The sequence below is a fragment of the Phyllopteryx taeniolatus genome, chromosome 10 (assembly GCF_024500385.1).
Source record: "Phyllopteryx taeniolatus isolate TA_2022b chromosome 10, UOR_Ptae_1.2, whole genome shotgun sequence".
Classification (NCBI taxonomy): Eukaryota; Metazoa; Chordata; class Actinopteri; order Syngnathiformes; family Syngnathidae; genus Phyllopteryx; species Phyllopteryx taeniolatus.
In genome coordinates this window covers 4,027,040-4,049,786 of record NC_084511.1, presented here as the reverse complement: position 1 = coordinate 4,049,786, position 22,747 = coordinate 4,027,040, and the positions used below count along the sequence as shown (strand labels likewise).

At 39.7% G+C, this 22,747-nt stretch overlaps 1 protein-coding gene across 6 annotated transcripts in view; it reads right to left on the bottom strand.

The window, feature by feature from the left end:
• csnk1a1 (casein kinase 1, alpha 1) overlaps nucleotides 1–22,747 on the bottom strand; it is a 64,295-nt gene that overhangs the window by 21,626 nt on the left and 19,922 nt on the right. For all 6 annotated transcript variants that reach the window (XR_009790594.1, XM_061788415.1, XM_061788411.1 and 3 more), the window contains exon 4: nucleotides 17,107–17,205. Coding sequence is in view for 5 of the 6 variants with exons in the window: in XM_061788415.1 (XP_061644399.1) it covers nucleotides 17,107–17,205 (99 nt within the window). In the remaining variant the exon portion in view is untranslated. The remainder of the gene's footprint in view (nucleotides 1–17,106; nucleotides 17,206–22,747) is intronic.

Sequence of the window (22,747 nt, the reverse complement as noted above, 5' to 3'; positions counted from 1 at the left end):
ACACTGATGTTGGACTAAAAAGCGTGGCTCACTCGCAACTTGAAATCAACCCAAAGGTGTTCAATCAGCTTGACGGCAGGACTCTTTGCAGGCCAGTCAAATTCTTCCATGCCAAATTCTCTCATCCATGTCTTTATGGACCTTGCTTTGTGCACCGATGCAGACATGTTGGAACAGGACGGGGTAATCCCCAAACTGACTGTCCAAAATCTCTTGGTACGCAGAAGCAAGTTCCTTTACCTGGAGCTCAGGGGCTATTATTTTGGACATTTCCAAATTTATGGCAACAGTTTAGACATGCATCAGTACACAAATCAAAGTTCATGAAGACACGGATGATAGAATTTGATGTGGATTAACTTGCCTGGCCTGCAGAATCCTGACCTCAATCCTATAGAACTCTTTTGGATAAATTAGAGCGGAGACTGAGAGCCAGGCTTTCTGAAAAAATAAGTTCCGCCCTCAAGCTGCAAGGCTGTGGTTTGTCCGTTGAAGACGAGCCCTTCACCTGTCAATCAAATATATGTTGACGTTCACTGTAGGCAACTTCTGGCTAAATAAAGTGTGCTACTGAAGTTATGCTTAATAAACAGTTAACTTTCCCGTGTTTGTGTTAATTGGGGACCAACAAAACAATGCAGAGAGAGGCGCTGACGTTTTAAACGACACCCTCCTGCAGAGATGTCTCAGTATATCCTTTTTCTACTGGGCTTAAGTTCGGGATAGTGGGATACCGCAATTACTATGCCTTCCTCCATTTCCCCCTGGCTGTTTACAGTACAAGTCCGCCAAAATAGCACTCACAAATCACTTCCAGCCCCCCTCCCATTGCCATTCCCAGGAGCTCTCTGACGTCACCGCTCCAGAATAGAATATATTTCTCTTAGAGGACCGCGTCACGCTGCTGTCCCCTCAGCACATACACAATGAATGGGAAAGTCGAGGGCGTCATACTACATACTACAGTCCCATATTTTACCAAACCAAAATTTTTCTAGTATTTGGGATGTAATATTGGCTCTGTAGTGCCTCAGTAAACGCAAAATATGAATTTAAAAAGTCCATGCATTCTTAATTTTCTGCTCAGAAGCCTGAAATCCCAGGAGATCATTCGAATTTCCAGCTTATCTACGTCACTAGCAAAGATTTCCGCCTACCTCTTCGTTACAAAGCCAGTGCAGTTTTTTCTCACAAGTGGGTCTTCTACATGGATGCAACCGATCAGAGGAAAGGGGGCGGTCTGAGCCAAATATGGACAAAGCGGATACAAAACTGCGTCAAAACGGACGTAGCTATCAGAGGGCCCTTTTCTGGACACAAACAAACCCAAGGTGTTTTTAAATAGTGTTTTTTAAATGAAACTGACACTTTTATACTGAGTCCATGTTAGAGAGTCAGTCTATAGAGGTCTAAATAGCCAAAATATGGGACCTTTAAGTGTCTCCGTTGTGTGAATCTACGTGCTGCTCATGGAGCAATGCGGTGGAGTATAGGACGGAGTCAACACCAGCAAGAGTGAACTGGTCCGCCGGCGTTCCATGAGCCCACTAGTGGCTAATGACACAGCCCCCCCAACTCTGTCAGCTCCCTGTGTGATGCGCCCACCGCTCCACCACAATGACAATTTATCGAGCCCGGAAAAACGATCGTGTCCATTTTATTGATCAAACAATAAGTCTGTACAATAATTATCATGACAGGCCTCCTCAGGTATGTCCCACACAAAAAAAATAATTGCTGAAATAAAAGCAAAGGTGGTGCAACAAAGCATTAAATTGAATTAAATGTCAGTTTTTCCAATTGAGTTGTACACATTCTAGCGGCACATAAAAAGTGTATTTTTTTTTATGATTTATTTTGGCTCCTTATTTTATATCCTGAAAAACCTGGCATTTGAACAGGAAAGGGAATCCAGAATGGACAGTAAACAGCCAATCTCATGACTTGTCTTGTCATCATCAAAGGCAATCTTAACACAGACAGATGGAGATTAGAACAGTCCCGACTTTAAACCAACAGACCACCTCGGTTTTGGCATGCCGTTTACGACCAGAACAATCAGATTGTCTTATAATTTTGATGATGCCTGACAGAAGAATAAACTGCCACTCCACAGCATAAAGTGCCAAGCTGTTGGTTCTTCCACTAGCAACTGATACTCTTGACCGTTTGTTGAAAGAATAAGGTGGAAGTGGCTTTTTTCTCTTCTTCCTTGTTACACCAAGCAATTGCAACAGCAGAATAAACTTTTTAAAAAGGTTGCAAGGTACGTAATTCAGATGTTCCTTTCAAATGGGGCATCATTTAGAGAAATTAATCTGCTTTCCAACAGTAAACAGGTATTGTCCTTGCTTCAGAGCAATAAAATACTAAACACATGCAATGCTATGTCCTTTTGACAAATTCTCCAGCATGATGATACTTAAAATAAGATGACAATGGTTGTACAATATAGCAATATTAGAAGACAAAACCATTTCCTGGGTTAAACTGATGTACTATATAGTGGGGCAGCATATAAGCATGCTTTGTTATTTTTAGTCTGTTAAGTGTGGCAACATGAGAGACATTGGTGGATATTCACTAACTTTCCCCAAACAAGCAATAGCAGACATTCTGGGAAAGACCAATTACACCACAGTTACATCTGTAACAGAACCTTTAAAGCAACGAAAATCAATGGATTTAGTATCGCTAAACAACAGTAGTGTATCGCATCAAAAGAACCAAATACCCCAAACAAACAACTTTTGAGTGAGGAACTCAAAAGTTTAATGCTTACTGCACTGCCTATATAATGACTTGAAAACAAAACTCAAGATACCACAGGAAATACCAATTAAGCAGTATGTAATGGTATTATGGTTAACAGAGAATGACTTATTAAATTAATAAAAACAAATATGCTCCCTGAAAAAAATTGTCCATATTTTGTTAGTCAATCCCCCCATTTACTGTTTACTGAACATTTTAGGACTTTTGTCTTCACAAACACTTGGAAATACGTTTCAGTAGGCGACTAAAGTTACTCTTGGTGGTTTGTGATCTACGTTTAAGGTGAGTGAAAATGGACTGACTGGCTTGGAGTCTTGAAGAGGCTTCAGGTTTGAAAAATGTTGGGGGTAGTTGTGCATTTAATTCTATGAGTTGCAGGAAGCTATCATGGGTTCTTAGGCGTTTCATTATTCAAGAGTCACGTTTAATCAGGAATGATTCTTTTCATTATTTTTTTTAAATTGCTTGAGCCTCTTTTGTGTTTCAGTAGAACTCAGTCACCTCCGTTGAAAAAAATAAAGAACAAAGGGATGCTAACTTTACAAGTAGTGGTACAGATGCTAACAGCTACTGTCTTACTCAGAAACAGCAACACAGTTTGATCAAAGAGCTTTTGCTATTGTGTTACAATCAACAATTTATTTGCCCAACCAGAAGTAGTAGTGTGACAGGTGTTCAGTGGTTCATCAAGTCTGTCATACTGTTCTAAACATCTATGTTTAGATGCTTAGAATACTTGTTCGAGCAGTCTGACAAGGAAGATTATTTCCTGGTCTTTCTAATGATAGAGGTGGTGCAAGTCATGAGCATTGGTCAGGGTACAACACATTGAAAACAGTGCTAAAATACATTGCTCAATATTCCCTGTTGACAATGTTGAACAAAACTTCATTAAATATAATCGTTAGGGGTGCAACGATGGGTTTAGGCAACGATTCCATATAACTCAAGGAGAATATTGGTTTATTTAGAACAACACGATCTGAAACGATTCAGTGGCTGAAAATCACTTTTGCAAAAATTTATCCAGTGTGACTGTGAAATAAAGACCTGCATACTGGACAGTGCAGGTGAAATTTCTTAAGATTCTTGGGGTTTTTTTGTAAGAAAACTGGGTAAAAACTAATTATGGTCATTAAATATAAAGATTTTCTCTTGTACTTTCCTTTTGTGTCCTATTGTGTACCATACTATACGTTTTGCTCTAATGGACTATGAGTCAGATGAGTGGACTCCCTCTGGATCGCCTGAAACCAGCCAAGCTTCATCCCTAGTCTGCAATAAAACAAAAGGGAAAAAAGCGGCTTATTGTTATTTATGATTTCAGCTATGATTTTACTTGTTTGGCCAGATTTTTCCTTGAAGAGATGTTTAATTGGTGTTAGAATTAGGAGGGGGTCCTTGGAACAATTTCTCCAATGTATGGAGTCCCTAGCTGGACCCAACATTTGAGAATCCCTGTTCCAAACAGTTAAATACAAATACAAATGAAGCACTCTGAGGTTTTTCATGAGAAAATCATTTAGGAATCGTGGGAATAATACAGAGCTAAATAAATGAACAAACCTGCCCTTTGTAGCACAAACATGAGCCTGAAACCGCATCCAGTGGTTGATAATGTCACTGGTTCTCCTCTTGTTCACTCAAGTTTACACTCCTCATAGTCAACTGTTGTCGTTAGCAACTAGTGAGCTAAGCTAACCAGCTTGAAAGGCTTCAAAGCGCACGGCGATCACAAATGAGTCACACACACATTCTCAATGATAATTTCTCGCTAGCCTCCTCATCTGCCATTTACCAGGCTGACTGACATCTTAAACGTCAATAAAAGTGCTTCAAACAACAACACACACACACATACTGTGGCGCCTTGTCCAACCACTAGGGGCACTACAGAAAGGAGTGTGCGGTCTAGAAAAGAAAATGAGACGAAGAAGAAAGTAGCCTTTACAGTACATTGCTGTGTACAAACTGAAATATCAACCAAAGAAAAATAATTTTGTTTTTCTTGGAAATACAACACAAACACGAGGGCTCGAGACGGCGATCAAATTGGTCACGTGATCCTTTTTTTTCCAGCTTGTGCGATTAAAAATTTCCATCGTGTTGCATTTGAGCGAGAGCATGTTTTAATGGTTGAAAGTTGCCTTTTTTCCACTGCAATCGCTTCCTGTGCGAGAGAGTGCTATGACACCGTGTCTATCGTCGTTATGAATTTCATTTGAGTTAAAAGTGACCCGCTGCAATTTGATTGGCTACCTGCTGTAACATAATTGACTGCTTCTTCCAGTTAAGACACACCATTATCCAACGCATCGTTGCGTACACGCGCCCCACATATGCGCATCGGGGAGGCCAGTACGCTGTTGTGCCTGGCCAGTAGCCACCACGTACCTATATTGACGCTGGGCTGTTATTTATTTGTGTGAGCAGTCAACTCATCTGGACTACTGGTATGCAAGCTAGCTAGCCCGCACCTACCTTGTGAAGTCCGGTAAGCCGTTAACTCCTCCTGATGCAAGTCACCTACCGCTTTTCTTTTTACACAAAAGATTACCAAAGCTGGGTGGCATGGTGACCGACTGGTTAGCACATCTGCTTCACAGTTTTGGAGACCCGGGTTAAAATCCAGCCTCGCCTGCGTGGAGTTTGCATGTACTCCCCGTGCCTGCATGGATTTTCTCTGGGTACTCTGGTTTCTTCTCAGATCCCAAAAGCATGTATGGTAGGTTGATTGAGGACTAAATTGCCCGTAGGTGTGAATGTGAGTGTGAATGGTTGTGTGTTTATGTGTGTCCTGCGATTGGTTGGTGACCAGTTCAGGGTGTACCCCGCTTCTCGCCCAAAGATAGCTAGGATAGGCTCCAGCACACCCGCGACCCGAGTGAGGATAAACAGGAAGGAAAATGGATGGATGGATGGATGATCAAAGCTGCTACATTTGTCATGGGAAAAAAACAAAAGTTGTTTCCCCGAGTGACGTCTCAAATGATCGTTTCAAATTTACGAGGGTGGGTGTGCGAGTTTGTGGGGAGGCTATGCCGCTAACTGCAAATATTGCCTGCTTAATTTGTCTCTTGTTTTCATTTCACTCATTACAAACACAGACCCATGTGCAAAGGTTTTACTCATGTTGTTATGAAGCTAGCAAAGCTAACCTGTCTGTCTGTCTGTCTAAACCCTGTTTATATCAGAGACATATTCAGATACTATATGTGCAGAGTTAAAAAGCCCAGACAAAGATTGTATGGGGAAAAAAATAAAATTGAGCCCATTTTATTTCATTAAAATAAAATGCAATAATTGCAGTAGTAATGATGTATCCATGTTCTATTTGGGACTATGAGTTTTAATGGGTAAAATGGTTTGTTTTGAGAGTAAATAATTTGCAAAATAGCGTGAATAAGCAAACGATACTTTTATATGGTGGTGGTACACTTATGAAATCACTTTTTAATGTATGTTGATCATATGGTTGTGGTAATGCGCAGAATTAAGAGGGTTAGGAGCCCTCATAAAAACTGGCCCCTCTGAGTCAAACAAATGATCACTTAAAAGCATTCGTTTTTTTTTTTTAATTGACCCGTTTTGTATGTCACCAGTTGTTACGGACAAACTTCTTGTTCATAGTAACATATTTAGCAAATATAGCTGTTCATAGTAACATATTTAGCAAATATAGCTCTAGTCAGTGTCATTCAAAACTCTGGTATGCTATGGTCATGCTGTACCTCCTCAAAAATGCAACCATATCATGTGCTGGTGCGACAAACTGAAAAGGTTGGTTGCACCAGTACTACTCATGCAAAGGTTAGTGTAGAGCCCTGTACACACCTCCTTATAAAGCCTTCCATGCTTAAATCCAGTGTGTTATTTCTTGTGATGTACCAAAATTTCGAGCGCGGAAATATTTCAGCCAAAAATAGCCCAAAACGCCATTGTTGGTTTTGAACCAAAATACTTTTTTCAACAAAACTACCGAAATAACGTCACATACATAACATGTCATGCTGAACACAGTGACGGCCGGCCCCTGCAAGTGTGTACACTTCAGCGTAAAGAATAATTTACTATTAACAAGCAATGTCATACAGAACATTGCTGAATAGCCAGTGGAATTGACTTGATCTCTTTAATACACACACCTCACTCACACCCACAGTTTGATAATGACACAGTGCCATAAATCATTAATAAATGTGAAATAAGCATATACAGTTGTGTTCAAAATAATGGCAGTCCCACATCACTAGCAAGATAAAGCACTTTTTGTTAGAATTTCAACTTCTACACTGCAAGTAAGTTTCTAGACGGTTTAGTAAAGGTACAGAAAACCAACAGACCCAACAGGCATGACACGCATGCTGCTGATTCTGTGAAACTGAATCATTAACTGAAAGGGGCGTGTTTAAAAAAAAATAAATAAGCAGTGTCGACATCTGTCTTTACAAACTCAAAATGTACTGTATAAACTAAGAAATGCTTCAAGATTCAACTTTCATGAGAATCAAACTAATATTTAGTTGCATAACCGCGGTTTCTGATAACTACTTCGCATCTGTGGTAGATAGAGTTGACCAACTTCTGGCACCGGTCAACAGGTATTGCAGTCCAAGACAATTGCACTACGTTCCACAATTCCTCTGTATTTCTTGGTTTTGATTCATGAACAGCATTTTTTATGTCAGCCCACATGTTTTCTATGAGATTAAGGTCTGGGGATTGTGCTGGCCACTCCATTACTTGAATGCTGTTTGTCTGGAACATGATATTGCTCGCTGGCTGGTGTGTTTGGAGTTATTGTCTTGTTGAACCACCCATTTCAAAGGCGTTTCCTCTTCAGCATACAAGAACATGACTTCTTCCAGTATTCTGATGTACTCAAACTGATCTATGATCTCTCGTATGCGATAAATAGGACCAACCACCGTTTCTTTTTCTTCCGCGCCTTTGTTTTTTGCCATTTTAAAACATTTGATATCATTTTAGCTGAACAGCCTACCATTTTCTGCACTTCTTTATAGGTTTTCCCCGCTTTTATTAATTTCCTAATCAAAGAACACTCTTCTGAACGGTGTTTTGAACGACCCATTTTACGCTGTTTTTCAAGGACAAATACACAGCCAGCATATGCAGCGTCAGTTGCCTTGATCCTTAAATAAGGGCAACCTGTTTAACAAATTTTTTTCACAGAATCAATTACCGCACACTGCATTGGCATTGAATAAACTACTGGTAACAAACAATGACAAATATGAACATCTTTTTTTCCTGTAATAAGTCAAATTTGCATGTCGCTTTGAATTATGGGAACTCCATGGTTTTTCCATCATCATCGTCGCCACGCTGCACTATTTCTATATCTGTTGTTGACCAATACTGGCCACTCATGCCAGAGTAGCATTTCACCACTTGCACACTGACTTAGGAGTATCTGCAACATTTGCACAATAAACATTGTCCCAGATTATCGCACTACTCGTCATTTTAAACTGCATACATTCCTTATAGTCTCGGCACCCTTTCCACAATGGCCATTGCACCGGACTATTGCTATATTAGTCATTCTAAGTGGTAGAGGACACTGCATCTTTTTGCACAATTGTCCCCAAAAATATATATATATTGTACCGGCATTACCAGATAACTAGCAATGCTTTATTGCTCAGTGACTGTTTTTCTCAATGTCTTTATGTCTCAAATGTGTTGTCGATTCACTCTGTCGTCGTACTAGAGCGGCTCCAACTACCGGAGACAAATTCCTTGTGTGATTTTTGGACATACTTGGCAAAATAATGATGATTAAACAGAGGGTCCCTATTTTTGCCAAAACCCGCTACTTTCCGCTGTTCGTGGGGGGGAATGCTTGTCGCATGTTATTTTGAGGCAAGTATCGCAAAAACTGAAGACAGGCAGAGGATAAGAGAAAGACGGGAACACAATGCCAATCGCTAAGCTATCAGATGACGTCGCAAAACATATGACTAGCTGGGCCAATATACTTGTCACATTCGTCTGGCCGGAACCGCGCTATAGTGAAGATTAGCCAATTTTGAAGAGCAAAATAGCTGGCAACCTATGTGTTTATGGAGTAAAATACTGTTCCTGTATATACAATGCTAGACAGTCATACAGGAACCAAAAAACGGAAACGAATTAGTACGTCAACTCTGCTTCGTCACTTGAGAAAATGAACCTATAAAAGTACATTAACTCATTCCTTGCCATTGATGTCTGAAAATGTCGCCAATTTGACCAATTTTAAGGAGACACAATACTAAGCTAACAGATTTTTACTAGGCCATTTATTTTTAAGAGAAAATCAGCTACTCTTATCAACTTTAACAAATACTTGCCTACAGCGAATGTGCAATAATGCAAAAAATAATAAAAAATAAATAAAAAAAGGACATGACAGCTCTGCAGAGATCTAAGACAAGATTTTGTGGAGGCTGATCTGGGGAAGGGTACAGAAATTGTTCCGCCAATGAGCAGCGTTCACCTTCATCCATCAATGGAATTTTGAAACAACCATGATTCCTGCTAGAGCTGGCAGCCTGTCTAAACTGTGCAATTGTGGGAGAAAGGCCTGAGTCAGTGAGGTGACTAAGAAGCCGAAGCTCACCATGTCAGAGCTCCAGCATTCCAGCAATCCATCAATGCGGCCTGTATGGTAGACTGGCCATACTAGGGTTGGGACGGTATAGGTAACCCGTGGTACAGTCCGTACCTAGGATAGTTACATTTTCGTTATGTTTTGTGTGAATTAAGAGAGCAACTTTTGTTTCCACTTGCAAAATTCTGTTTACTTTGCTTGTCAGCAAAATCTGCATTTTGTAATTAACTAATTTCAAGTGAACTTATTTAAAAACAACTATTTCAAATGGTAAACTGCTTCTTATTCCTTGACTAATTGTATAAAGGTCACAATACAAGAATATCAAATGCATAAATTCACACTTCTCACACACACAAAAAAAATAAAATTAAAAAAATAAAGCACTACTTGTGAAAGAGTTGGATTAAGCATGGGCCGAGTGGTCACGCGTGCAGATTGGGGTGCACGCATGACCAATCGGCCCATGCTCAATCCAGTTCTTGCACTTAGGTGGGGAGTTAAAAATTCAGGGAAATGTGTACGTGGGTCGAGCATAGGGGCTGGCGATGTGACCTAAATGAATCCTTCACCGGTAACTGTATATATTGCGATAAAAACGTATGAAAAATTACAAAAGTATTTATGAATGGGTTGCACTTGATTTCATTCTTTAACAATGGTAGTGTTGTGTTGCGTCATCAGCTGTACATGTAGATTTGATAAGAATAATCCAAAGAGCTTTTGCTGAAACTTGTCGAAAGCTTTGGATCACAGCAATTAGAAGAGACAAGTGGACCCTACTCACAACGATAGTGTGCTTTCGACAATTTATATAATGGTGAGGCGCTTAACTTTATGATTTTGTTTTGCATTATAATATTAGATATATTATTCTAATTCAGCCTTTATATTGTTCACACTAGGCACAAAAAGCAATCACCAAAGCAGTCCTGACTATAATCCATCTGTAAATATGGGAGTCTTAATAAAAATAAAATTAAAATAAATAAATAAAATGTACGTTGCATTTGAATTTAATTTATGAGGACTTTACTGTGATGCATGTACAAATCTTTTACAATGAAATCTTACAGAACATTAGTCTGGATGCCACAGGCTGGTGTTGGATATATACGTGTGCATGGATTTAGGTCCCTTTTGTCCATAATTGCAAGAAGATCAGGCAAAACCTGGGAACCAGCGTTGTACAGGTTTACGATATATTGTATATTTGCTTGCCATTAGCAACAAACTTGCATTGTATGTACCGAATTCAAGGTATGAAATAATATTCAAGTTTGGGGAATTAATATCTATTATTAGACATGCAAACACTCCCAGACATTTTTTTTTATCTTAACAAATTAAGCAATCTGGAAGACTTTAAAGCGTACAATAAGGCAAAAAAACAAATTTTCTTCACGAAGAAAAACTTATTTACACCGCTAAAGTACATGTTGATGTATACATTTTAGATTAAAATTAAATTTGCCTAATTTCTTTTACTTTTTTGTTCTAGCCTCCAACTTGAGCCAGGCCCATCTCCGCCTGGACCTGATGCCTGCTTTGTTGTGCCACATGAACAGCATCCACCTCTTTAAGCACTCTCATTCTGGAAAAGAATTGACTAAAATCATTGTCCGTTTCACTTCATTTTTCACTATTACCAACTTCAAAGGCTAATCCCAAATGTTATATCGCAGCCATTTGCTAAAATCATTTTTGGTTTTTTCCCCCCTCACTGATGTAGACACAGCACCCCATATTGACAGAAAAAAAACGCAATTGTTGGAATTTTTGCAGATTTATTAAAAAAGAAAAACAAATCACACAGCCATAAGTATTCAGACCCTTTGCTCAGTATATAGTAGAAGCACCCTTTTCAGCCAAGACAGCCATGAGTCTTTTTGGGAATGATGCAAAAAGGTTTTTCACACCTGGATTGGGGGATCCTCTGCCATTCTTCATTGCAGATCCTCTCCATTTCTGTCAGGTTGGATGGTGAACGTTGGTGGACAGCCATTTTCAGGTCTCTCCATAGATACTCAATTGGGTTTAAGTCAGCGCTCTGGCTGGGCCATTCTAGAACAGTCACGGAGTTGTTCTGAAGCCAGTCCATTATTTTAGCTGTGCACTTAGGGTCATTGTTTAGTTGGAAAGTGAACCTTCACCCCAGTCTGAGGTCCTGAGCACTATGGAGAAGGTTTTCGTCCAGGATATCCCTGTACTTGGCCGCGTTAATCTTGCCTTCGATTGCAAACAGTTGTCCTGTCCCTGCAGCCGAAAAACACCCCCACAGCATGATGCTGCCACCATCATACTTCACCGTTGGGACCGTATTGGACAGGTGATGAGCAGTGCCTGGTTTTCTCCACACACACCGCTTATAATTAAGGCCAAAAAGTTATAGAATCTTATTTCTCACCATCTTGGAGTCCTTCTGGTGTTTTTTTTTTAAAAGCAAACTCCATGCGGGCTTTTATGTGTCTTGCACTGAGGAGAGGCTTCCGTTGGGCCACTCTGCCATAAAGCCCCAACTGGTGGAAGGGTACAGTGATGGTTGACTTTCTAGAACTTTCTCCCATCTCCCGACTGGAGCGCAGCCAAAGTGATCTTTAGGTTCTTCTTTACCTCTCTCACCAAGGCTCTTCCCCCCAATTGCTCAGTTTGGCCGGATGGCCAGCTCTAGGAAGGGTTCTGGTCGTCCCAAACGTCTTCCATTTAAGGATTATGGAGGCCACTGTGCTCAGGAACCTTAAGTGCAGCGAAATCTTTTCGTAACTTTGGCCAGATCTGTGCCTTGCCACAATTCTGTCTCGAGGTCTTCAGGCAGTTCCTTTGACCTCATGATTCGCGTTTGCTCTGACATGAACTGTGAGTTGTAAGGTCTTATATAGACAGGCGTGTGGCTTTCCTAATCAAGTCCAATTAGTATGATCAAACACAGCTGGACTCCAATGAAGGTGTAGAACTATCTCAATGATGATCAGAAGGAATGGACAGCACCTGAGTTAAATATATGAGTGTCACACCAAAGGGTCTGAATACTTATGGCTGTGTGATATTTCAGTTTTTCTTTTTTAATAAAAAAAAAAAATTCAACAATTCTGTTTATTTCCCGTCAATATGGGGTGCTGTGTGTACATTAATGAGGGGAAAAAATGAACTTAAATGATTTTAGTAAATGGCTGCAATATAACAAAGAGTGACAAATTTAAGGGGGTCTGAATACTTTCCGTACCCACTGTACATTAACAGAGTGTTAAGAGGAAGGGGAAAACCTTGAGAGGATTGTCAAGAAACGGCGATTCAGAAATCTTGGGAAGCTTCATAAGCAGTGGACTGAGGCTGGTGTCAGTTCATCAAGAACCACAACATCCAGACGTTTGCATGACATGAGCTACAGCTGTAGAAGTCCATGTGCCAAGCCACTCCTGAACCAAAAACGTCAGAAGCGTCTGTCCTGAGGCACACGGAGAGAGAGAAAGCAGAAAAAGTACTGGTCTGTTGCCCTGTGGTCCCAAGTCCTCTTTTCAGATTAAAGTAAATTTTGCATTTCATTTGGAAGTCAAGGTCCCAGAGTCTGGAGGAAAACTGGGGAAGCACAAAAGTCAAGTGTGAAGTTTCCACAGTCAGTAATGGTTTGGGGAGGAGCCATGTCATTTGCTGGTGTGGGTGCGTTGTCTTTCATCAAGTCCACAGTCAACGTAGCTGTTTACCAAGAAATTTTAGAGCATTTCATGCTTCCCGCTGCTGACAAGCTTTTTGTAGACGATTTTATTTTACAGCAGGATTTGGCACCTGCCCACAAACTACTAATACCTGGTTAATACATGAAATATTCTAATTTTGTGAAAGGCCGATTTGTTTTTGTTTTTTGTCTTTCTGCCATAATCATCCAAATTGAAACAAAGGCTTGAAATATTTGACTTTGCGTGTGGTGAACTAATAACATACAAGTTTCACTTTTTGAAACAAATTTAAATAAATGGAATTTCCCTCAATATTCAAATTTTTTGGCTCATACCTGTACCTCTGTTTGACCCACTTTTTTATCCGCTTTTTATTTCCTCCGATTGGTTGCCTCCATGTAGATCACCCAACCCTCACTACTTGGGAGAGCACACGTTATGTTGACAGCGTTGCCTCGGGAGCAGAGATCTTCGCTCGTGAGGTAAATAAGAACTCAGGAATGCATGGACGATTTTAATTCATATTTCACGTCTACTGAGGCACCATAGAGCTAATATAATATTCCAAATACTAGAAAATGTGGGTTGGTAAAATATGGGACCTTTAAAATGTCAGACATGCTTCAAGAATTAGAACACAAACTCAGTCTTGTTGAAATCAGCCTGTTTTGAGGGGGCTGTCCAGTCACATGCAAATGAGCCACTTTTTACCCCAACCTTTAATACACAGTGTGCAAATGCGAACAAGACTTCACATTACCATGACAACCAGGGACGGGGGGCTATTTTGTCCCCTAAATCTGAATTTTACTATATAATAAAAAATTCCCATAAAGACAGTAAAAGCATTGATTGAATTTTCATTGGTGGCGGTGGCACTTTACCAAGCTGTCGAATGACACTTTTCTATGAGTGTAGACATGACATGTAGTGGACGTATCACCAAACTCAAACATTCTTCTGTGGTGTCCTGTTTGGGACTAAGATTTTAAATGGGTAAATTGGTTTGTTTTGCTACATGTATGCAAAATACTGTGAATAATCACAAACGCTACTTTTATATGGTGGTGGTGCACAATCGTTTTTAAATGTACGTCATTCATATGGTTGTGGTAGTGCTAAAATTTAAGTGGTTTTCCCAGGGGAAGCGGGATTAGGAGCCCTCACTATAAGAGCTGGCTGCTGGCCCCTCTAGTCGAACAAATAAAATGTAAATAAGGCCTTTTTTTTTTTTTAAACTAATTGACCCGTTTTGTCTGCCACCCGTTCTTTCAGAGAAACTTGTTCACAGTAAAAATATTTTGGAACTATATCTCGAGTCACTGTCGGTCTTTACTTCATATGAAAGTATGGCATGCCATGGTCATGCTGTACCTCATCAAAAGGGTGCGACCAAATCATGTGCTGGTGCAACCAACTGAAAATATTCGTTTCACCAGCTCTACTAGTCCACAAGTTAGTGTAGGTCCCAGACTTTGCACTTCCAGCATCTATTGTGAATATAAAAATGTAAACAAATGTAACATGCTGAAAGAAAGCATGTTACAGACAAACACCAAAGGCAAACAAAATTAAATAGAAACATTGTAGGGAGGTCTGGGGGGATCTCTAGGGCCCCTCCAGAGATTTTTATTTTATTTTAACATAAATGAAGCAATCCGCAAGACTGAAGAGTACAATAAAGCAAAATACACATTTCTGCACAAGCAGAAAACCCTTTATCTACACCGCTCACGTACATGTTGATGTACAAATTTAAGATTCAAATTAAATTTGCCCAATTTCTTTGCTTTTTTGTTTTGGCCTCCAACTTGAGCCAGGCCCATCTCGACCAGCACCTGATGCCAGTTTAAAGATGTGCCACATGAATAGCATGCTCCTCTTTAACCACTCATTCTGGAAAAGAATTGATTAAAATCATTATCTGTTTAACTTAATGTTTCACTATTACCAACTTCAAAGGGTAATCCAAATGAATTCTCCAAGAAAATATTAAGTACAGTATTATTCTGTTTTTATTGGCCATTTCTGAATTTGAAGTTAGTTCATTCTGTGCTGTGACAACCCCTAACATCTCTCCGTTGCTTAATACATTTAACATTAACATCCTTAAACTAATTAAATAATTGTAGGTATGCTTCCTAATTAATGTAAGATTTACTAGCGGATCAGCTCTTGTCACCGATGTTACGTGTGCTTCGCGGTTCCGCTGGGACCACAACCAGGGCCACGACCCGCAGCACCTCAACGCGAAAATACAAGACTAGTGCAACAAATACGACACTGGCTAATCTGATGAGCAAGAAATGTTCGTAAAACGTAACACGAGCAATAGAGGATGTCTGCTCCAGAGGTGGGTAGAGTAGCCAAACAAATACAGACCCTTTCCAAAAAAATGTAATATCGTGGAAACGTTTAGTTCCATAAGTCCATTCAAAAAGTTAAACTTTTATAGATTCAGGGCCCACAATTTAAACGATTGAGTATTTATTTTATGACTTTGTAAAAAAAAATAATAATAATAATAAACAATTTGGGCTTCCAGCCCCAAGTGTCAAATTGCTTCAGTTTGGTTCATTTGTTTCAGTTGGGTTCAATATGGGGAAGACTGCAGACTTGACAACTGGCCAGAAGACCATCATTGATACCGTCCATAGCCACAAAGGTTCATAGCTAAGGAGTCTGGCTGTTCACAGAGTGCTGTGTCCAAGCATATCAATAGAAGGACAAAATGTGGCAGGAGAAGATGCACCAGCAAAAGAGATGACCGTGGGCTTCAGCGGATTATCAAACAGAGAAGATTCAAGAATCTAGCAGAGATCCAGAAAGAGTGGAATGATGCGGGAGTCACAGCTTCAAAAACCACCACATTCAGACGCATATGAGAGATGGGCTACAACTGTCGGTTCCTTGGGTCAAGCCACTGCTGAGCCAACGTAGGAAGAGTCGCAACTAGGCCAAGGAGAAGAAGGACTGGACTGTTGCACAGTGGTCCAAGGTCGTGCCAGAAGCACCAAAACCTGGTTTGATGCCCATGCAATCACAGTTCTTGACTGGTCAGCCAACTCGCTGTATCTAAACCCCATTGAGAATCTATGGGGTATTATCAAGAGGTAACTGAGGGGCACCAGACCCACAAACAAAGAACAACTGACAGCAAGGATCAAGGCAATCTAGGCTTCCATAACTCCCAGGCAATGCCACAGGCTGATTGCGTCAGTGCCACGGCGCATCGTCGCAGTGAGGACAGCGACGCCTCCAACCCCCACCAGGAAAAACTCTTCGGATCTATACGATTCACATAAATGGCTTATTTTGAGTTCAAAATGGCAAACTGATTTGCATGTATGATGTTAATAAGTCAAAATGGCGGTGGGCGTAAACGAAGTTCTCAGCATTGCAGCTCGTCAGAATAAAATTCGTACGTGGATTCGCTTTCATTTAAATGTTAAAATTGAGTCGGGATTTGTTTTTTTCAAGTGGATTTGCGAGTAAATCTGAACTGGTACTCATTCGTTCGTAGTACTACCCAATACTGTCTAATTGGTAAAAAGACAATTTCTTAATGGACAGTTTTGTTATGAGCATAGCATGATTCTTTTTATTATTATTATTATTATTATGGGTAGAGTTGCACAGTGATAAATGATTTGAAGATTTCCGTTTCACAAAAACCTGTGGAAAAATGCACAGAAACTACTAAAGACTATCAAGAAGGACTTGGCCAGCAAGAAAAAGCGAGGTCTTTGGGTTTTGCTGAGTACGTCTCTCTGGCCCAACTGTACTCTGATTCTTCCTGCAATACTATGAGCTTCTCCACAATACTGCAATAATTATCGTAACGTGAGTAACCAAACCGTGAGATATGATTACATTACATCCCTAACTAAATATATGTCATGGGACAACCCTTTAGCCAACGAGCTGTACTTACCATCAGGGCACTCAAGTCAAGACATGTTTAAATACCATAATAATTGGAGAGCGATGTTGACCTGCAGTTTAACAACTTTTATCTCTACAATGAAATAGAGATCTTACCTTGTTACAATGTCGGCCGATGCCCATGAGAAAGTTGTCTGGTTTGATATCTCTGTGGATGAAGTTCTTTGTGTGTACATACTCAATTCGGCTGATCATCTACAACAAAATGAAAGGCACCCAGTCATTACACTTATTCCTCGTCAGTAATTGAAAATTGTGACTATTTATGCTTCTCAGACCTCATTCATTTAGATAAATACACATTTTCTCACTCACTAGCACAGCTGAGAAAACAACCATACACTAAAAAAAGGCAAAATCTAAATGTTGGCCTGGTGACAGCATGTGCACAAATCTCACAATTCTATGTGGAACTATGCCTTCTAGGAAAAAGTAATTGCCTCAAATGCACATACACCACTCACAGAAAGTTATGGATATTCGGCTTTCAGGTGACATTTCAAGATAAACCTAAAATGCACTAAACTTTACGGGGGAATTTAATATGACCTCTCTTTTGAATGCACATGTCCAACTGTTCAATGTTTAAGTTAATGTTTGCACAACCTGCACGGAGATGTCGACCCTTAACGTCACCACTCAGGAACATTCTGGATATTTTGGAGGGAACACTGTCAGGAAAATTTCCATCTCGACCAAAACAAAGACACCCCATCAGAAAAACTCAGAACGCTTATATTTCTTCATATTTTCACAAAATTTTCTCTCTTTGAATGGAAAAAATATTGACAGCTTATTTTTTTTCATTTCAGTTTTGAATTATTATGTCTAACTTGACACTAAAAATTGATAAATGTAGAGTTTCATTTACAGAATGACATTACAACAAAAATCAGGTTGTATGGTACTTTAGCAAAGCTAAATTGATTATAAAAAAAAAACTAAGATACAATGTAATTTTGAGAATACTGTGCAGATCTCAAAAGTCAAAATAAAAACAGCACTCTTCACGCTATAAAATACTATAGTATGTATTCATTTGTATGGTAGTAATTATGGGGCTTTAAGATCTGATTGTATGTATACGTTTATTTTATTTATTTTGATTTAACCTTTATTTGGCCAGGAAAACCCCAGAGATTAAACATCTCTTTTATAAGTGTCCTGGTCAAAAATACATGGGTATAAATACATATGTAAGTGATTAAGTGATAATGCAGGTGCTCAAAAAATAAACAAATACAGTGGGGCAAAAGGTATTTAGTCAGCCACCAATTGTCCAAGTTCTCCCACTTAAAAAGATGAGAGAGGCCTGTAATTCTCATCATAGGTATACCTCACCTATGAGAAAATAATAAAAATAAAAATAATAAAATAAATAAAAAATTAATAAATAAAAATCCAGACAATCACATTGTCTGATTTTTAAATAATTTATGAGCAAATTATAGTGGAAAGTATTTAGTCTATAACAAAAGTTAATCTCAATACTTTGTTATATACCCTTTGTTGGCAATGACAGATGTCAAACATTTTCTGTAAGACTTCACAAGGTTTTCACACACTGTTGCTGGTATTTTGGCCCAGTCCCCCATGCAAATCTCCTCTAGAGCAGTGATGTTTTGGGGCTGTCGCTGGGCAACACAGACTTTGAACTCCCTCCCTTGAAATGCTTCTTACAACGCCACTCCTTCGTTTCCTGGGCAGTGTGTTTGGGATCATTGTCATGCTGAAAGACCCAGCCATGTTTCATCTTCAATGCCCTTTCCGATGGAAGGAGGTTTTCACCCCAAGTCTCATGATACATGGCCCCATTCATTCTTTCCTTTACACTGATCAGTCGTCCTGGTCCCTTTGCAGAAAAACAGCCCAAAAGCATGATGTTTCCACCCCCGTGCTTCACAGTAGGTATGGTGTTCTTTGGATGGAATTCAGCATTCTTTCTCCTCCAAACACGACAAGTTGAGTTTTACCTATAAGTTCTATTTTTGTTTCATCTGACCATGACATTCTCCCAATCCTATTCTGGATCATCCAAATGCCCTCTAACAAACTTCAGACGGGCCTGGACATGTACTGGCTTAAGCAGGGGGACACGTCTGGCACTGCAGGATTTGAGTCCCTGGGGGTGTAGTGCATCACTGATGGTAGCCTTTTTTACTTTGGACCCAGCTCTTTGCAGGTCATTCACTAGGTCCCCCCGTGTGGTTCTGGGATTTTTGCCATTAATACAGGTAACAAGTGGAGGACAGGAGCCTCTTAAAGAAGTTACAGCGTCTGTGAGAGCCAGAAATCTTGCTTGTTTGTAGGTGACCAAATACTTATTTTCCACCATTATTTGCTAACAAATTCTTTAAAAATCAGACATGATTTTCAGGATTTTTTCCCCCTCATAGGTGAGGTATACCTCTGATGAAAATTACAGGCCTCTCTCATCTTTTTAAGTTGGAGAACTTGCACAATTGGTTGCTGACTAAATACTTTTTTGCCCCACTGTAATTATTTAAATTTTGGGCCCTGAATCTGTAATCTATGAAAGTTTCACTTTTTGAGTGGAATCATGGAAAAACTTTTTGGGAAAGGGTCTGTAAACACTTAATGCCCTTTTCAAAGTCGTGAACTCTCACCTGTAACGAACACGGTTCCAGCTAGACCTGAGTGGAAGTTGTACTGTAGCATCAATCACTTATTACAGGTGTTTGCTTTGTGACTACATTTAACAATAGCTTAGCACCAGTTTAGAATATCTTAGCCGTTTGTTAATTACTCCTCGTCCTACTTGCGTGATCGCGATTTTTGCCAGGAATGTAGCTTACTCGCCGTCATGAAAGGGATAAGTGACGAAGGATGTCTCGATCCAACTTTTTTTTTTAAGCATAGCCTTGAATTTTGGCCGATACCGATAGTCTGATCCGATATCAGCACTAATCATACATACTTATTTTGTAGTATGTAATGTTAGAAAAGGCTTGAAGTGATGTTACTCAAACAGCGAACAACAATCAGTAACAGTATGAGGAAAAACTGACTCATTTATTATTAACCAACGGCTACATGAAGTAAGGGTACTTAGTATTGAATAAAATAAATGAAAATTACATTAGGAAATCCTGAGACATAACCAATAAAACTAGTAACAAAAATAAGTTAAATTGCAACATAACCACTGCTTAACTTAAACATTCTACATTTGAATAGATTAAAGAAAAAAATAAATTGGAAAAACATGGGTGGGGAAACAAATCTCAATAATTATGAAGAACAAAATAAAGTTAAATTCAGTCATTGACAATCGCTGTTCCTACTGTGGACGTCTTTGCCTCTGAGGAGCAGTGTGATACACGCAATGAGATACACACTTGCAGTAACAAAGAGTAGAAGTCACGATCGAATATTGTTATTTTAACTTGTTTTTCAGAGTTTGAAGAATATACAGTCCCCTCCAAAAGTATTGGAATGGCAGGGTCAATTGCTTTAATTTTTTGGGTTACAGATCAAAAGATGAATGAGACAAGTTCAGAATTCCAGCTTATTTCATGGTATTTACGTCTAGATGTAACTAACAACTCAGGACAGAGCACCTTTTGTTTGAAGCCACCCACTTTTCAAGTGAGCGAAAGTATTGGAACAGACAAATTAACTTAAAGTGAACAACATTTAATATTTGGTGGCATAACCCTTACTTGCAATAACTGCATCAAGCTTGCAACCCATTGACTTCACCAGACTATTGCATTCTTCATTTGAAATGATTTTCCAGGCCTTTACTGCAGCCTCTTTCAGTTCTTGTTTTTTTCTGGGGATTTCTCCCTTCAGTCTCCTCTTCAGGAGGTAAAAAACATGGGCTATTGGGTTAAGGTCCGGTGATTGACTTGGCCACTCTCAGACCTTCCACTGCTTTCCACTGATGAAGTCCTCTGTTGCGTTGGCGGTTTGTTTTGGGTCATTGTCTTGTTGCATGATGAAGCTTCTCCAGATTAGCTTGGATGCATTTTTCTGTAAATTGGCAAAATGGTTCTGTAGACTTCAGAATCCATTCTGCTGCTACCATCATGAGTTACATCATCAATAAAGACAAGTGAGCCCATTCCAGAAGCAGCCATGCAAACCCAAGCCATGACATTACCTCCACCGTGCTTCACAGATGAGCTTGTGCGTTTTGGATCATAAGCAGATCCCTTCTTTCTCCATAATTAGGCATTTCCATCACTTTGGTAGGTTAATCTTGGCATCTTCAGTCCATAAAGCCTTGTTCCAAACTTTTGTGGCTCATCTCTGTACTGCTTTGCATAATCCAATCTGGCCTTCAGATTCCTTTTGCCGATTAGTGGTTTCCATTTTGCGGTATGGCCTGTATACAGTATTTCTTCTCTCTACGTCTTCTTTGTTCAGTGGATTGTGATACCTTCACCCCTGCCCTGTGGAGGTTGGCAGTTATGTCACTGACTGTTGTCTTTGGGTGTTTCTTGACAGCTCCCACAATGTTTCTGTGATCAACAGCTGTTGATACCCTTGGCTAACCTGTTCGATGGCTGTTGCTCAGTACACCAGTAGTTTCTTTCCTTTTCAGGACATTCCAAATTGTTGTTTTGGCTATGCCCAAAGTTTGTGCAATAGCTCTGATCGATTCAAAATGGTTTGCTTTTCTCCCATAGACAGCTCTCTGGTCTTCATGAGTGTATAACAGCATATGCAGTTTTCAAAGGCGAAACCCAAAAACAAGCAACCTTCTGATGTTCAAGCAATCAGTCTAAAAGGCAAAACCTGACCAATTAGAATCACCAATCAGTCACACGTTCCAATACTTTTGCGCACTTGAAAAGTGGGTGGGTTCAAACAAAAGGTGCTCTGTCCCGAGTTGTTAAACAACTAGATGTACAGCAGCTGAAATAAGTATTTAACACATCACCATTTTACCTCACTAAATATACTTCCAAAGGTGCTATTGACCAGAAAATTTCACCAGATGTTGGGAACAACCCAAGTAATCCATACATACAAAGAAAGTAGAACAAATAAGATGAGAAATTAAGTTGTGTAAAAATGTGAAATGACACAGGGAAAAAGTATTGAACACATGAAGGGCGGTGCAAAAAGGTATGGAAAGCCACGACAACACCTAAAATCTATCAATAATCAAATAGCATTCCAGCCCCTTGTCAGTGCAAATGAATAACAGCTGGTTAGCTGGTCCTAATTGATTGCCCACAAAAAGGTCTCATTGCCAAGGTGTGAGTCAAGACACATCTCATGATGGGTAAGAGCATCACAAACTAATTGTTGCAAAAGATAACGATGACATTGCTTACAGGTGCATATCTAAGCTTCTGAATGTTCCAGTGAGCATGGTTGGGGCCATAATATGCAAGTGGAAAGCCAATCAGAGTGCAAAGAATAATCAGAAGAGTTGTCCAAGAGCCAAGGACTACCTGTGGAGAGCTTTAAAAAGACCTGCAATTAACAGGTATTGTTGTCACAAGGAAAACAGTGAGTAATGCACTCCGCCGCCATGGCCTGTATGCATGCTCACCACAAAAGAACCCATTGCTGGAAAAAAAACATGTCAAAGCTTGTTTAAAGTTTGCTGAGCAACATTTGGACAAGCCAGTTAAAATACTGGGAGAATATAGTCTGCTCGGATGCGAGCAAAATTGAACTGTTTGGATGCCATAATGCACGCGACGTTTGGTGAAGAATTGTCAGTGCATATATATTGTACCTTATTTGTTTATGTACC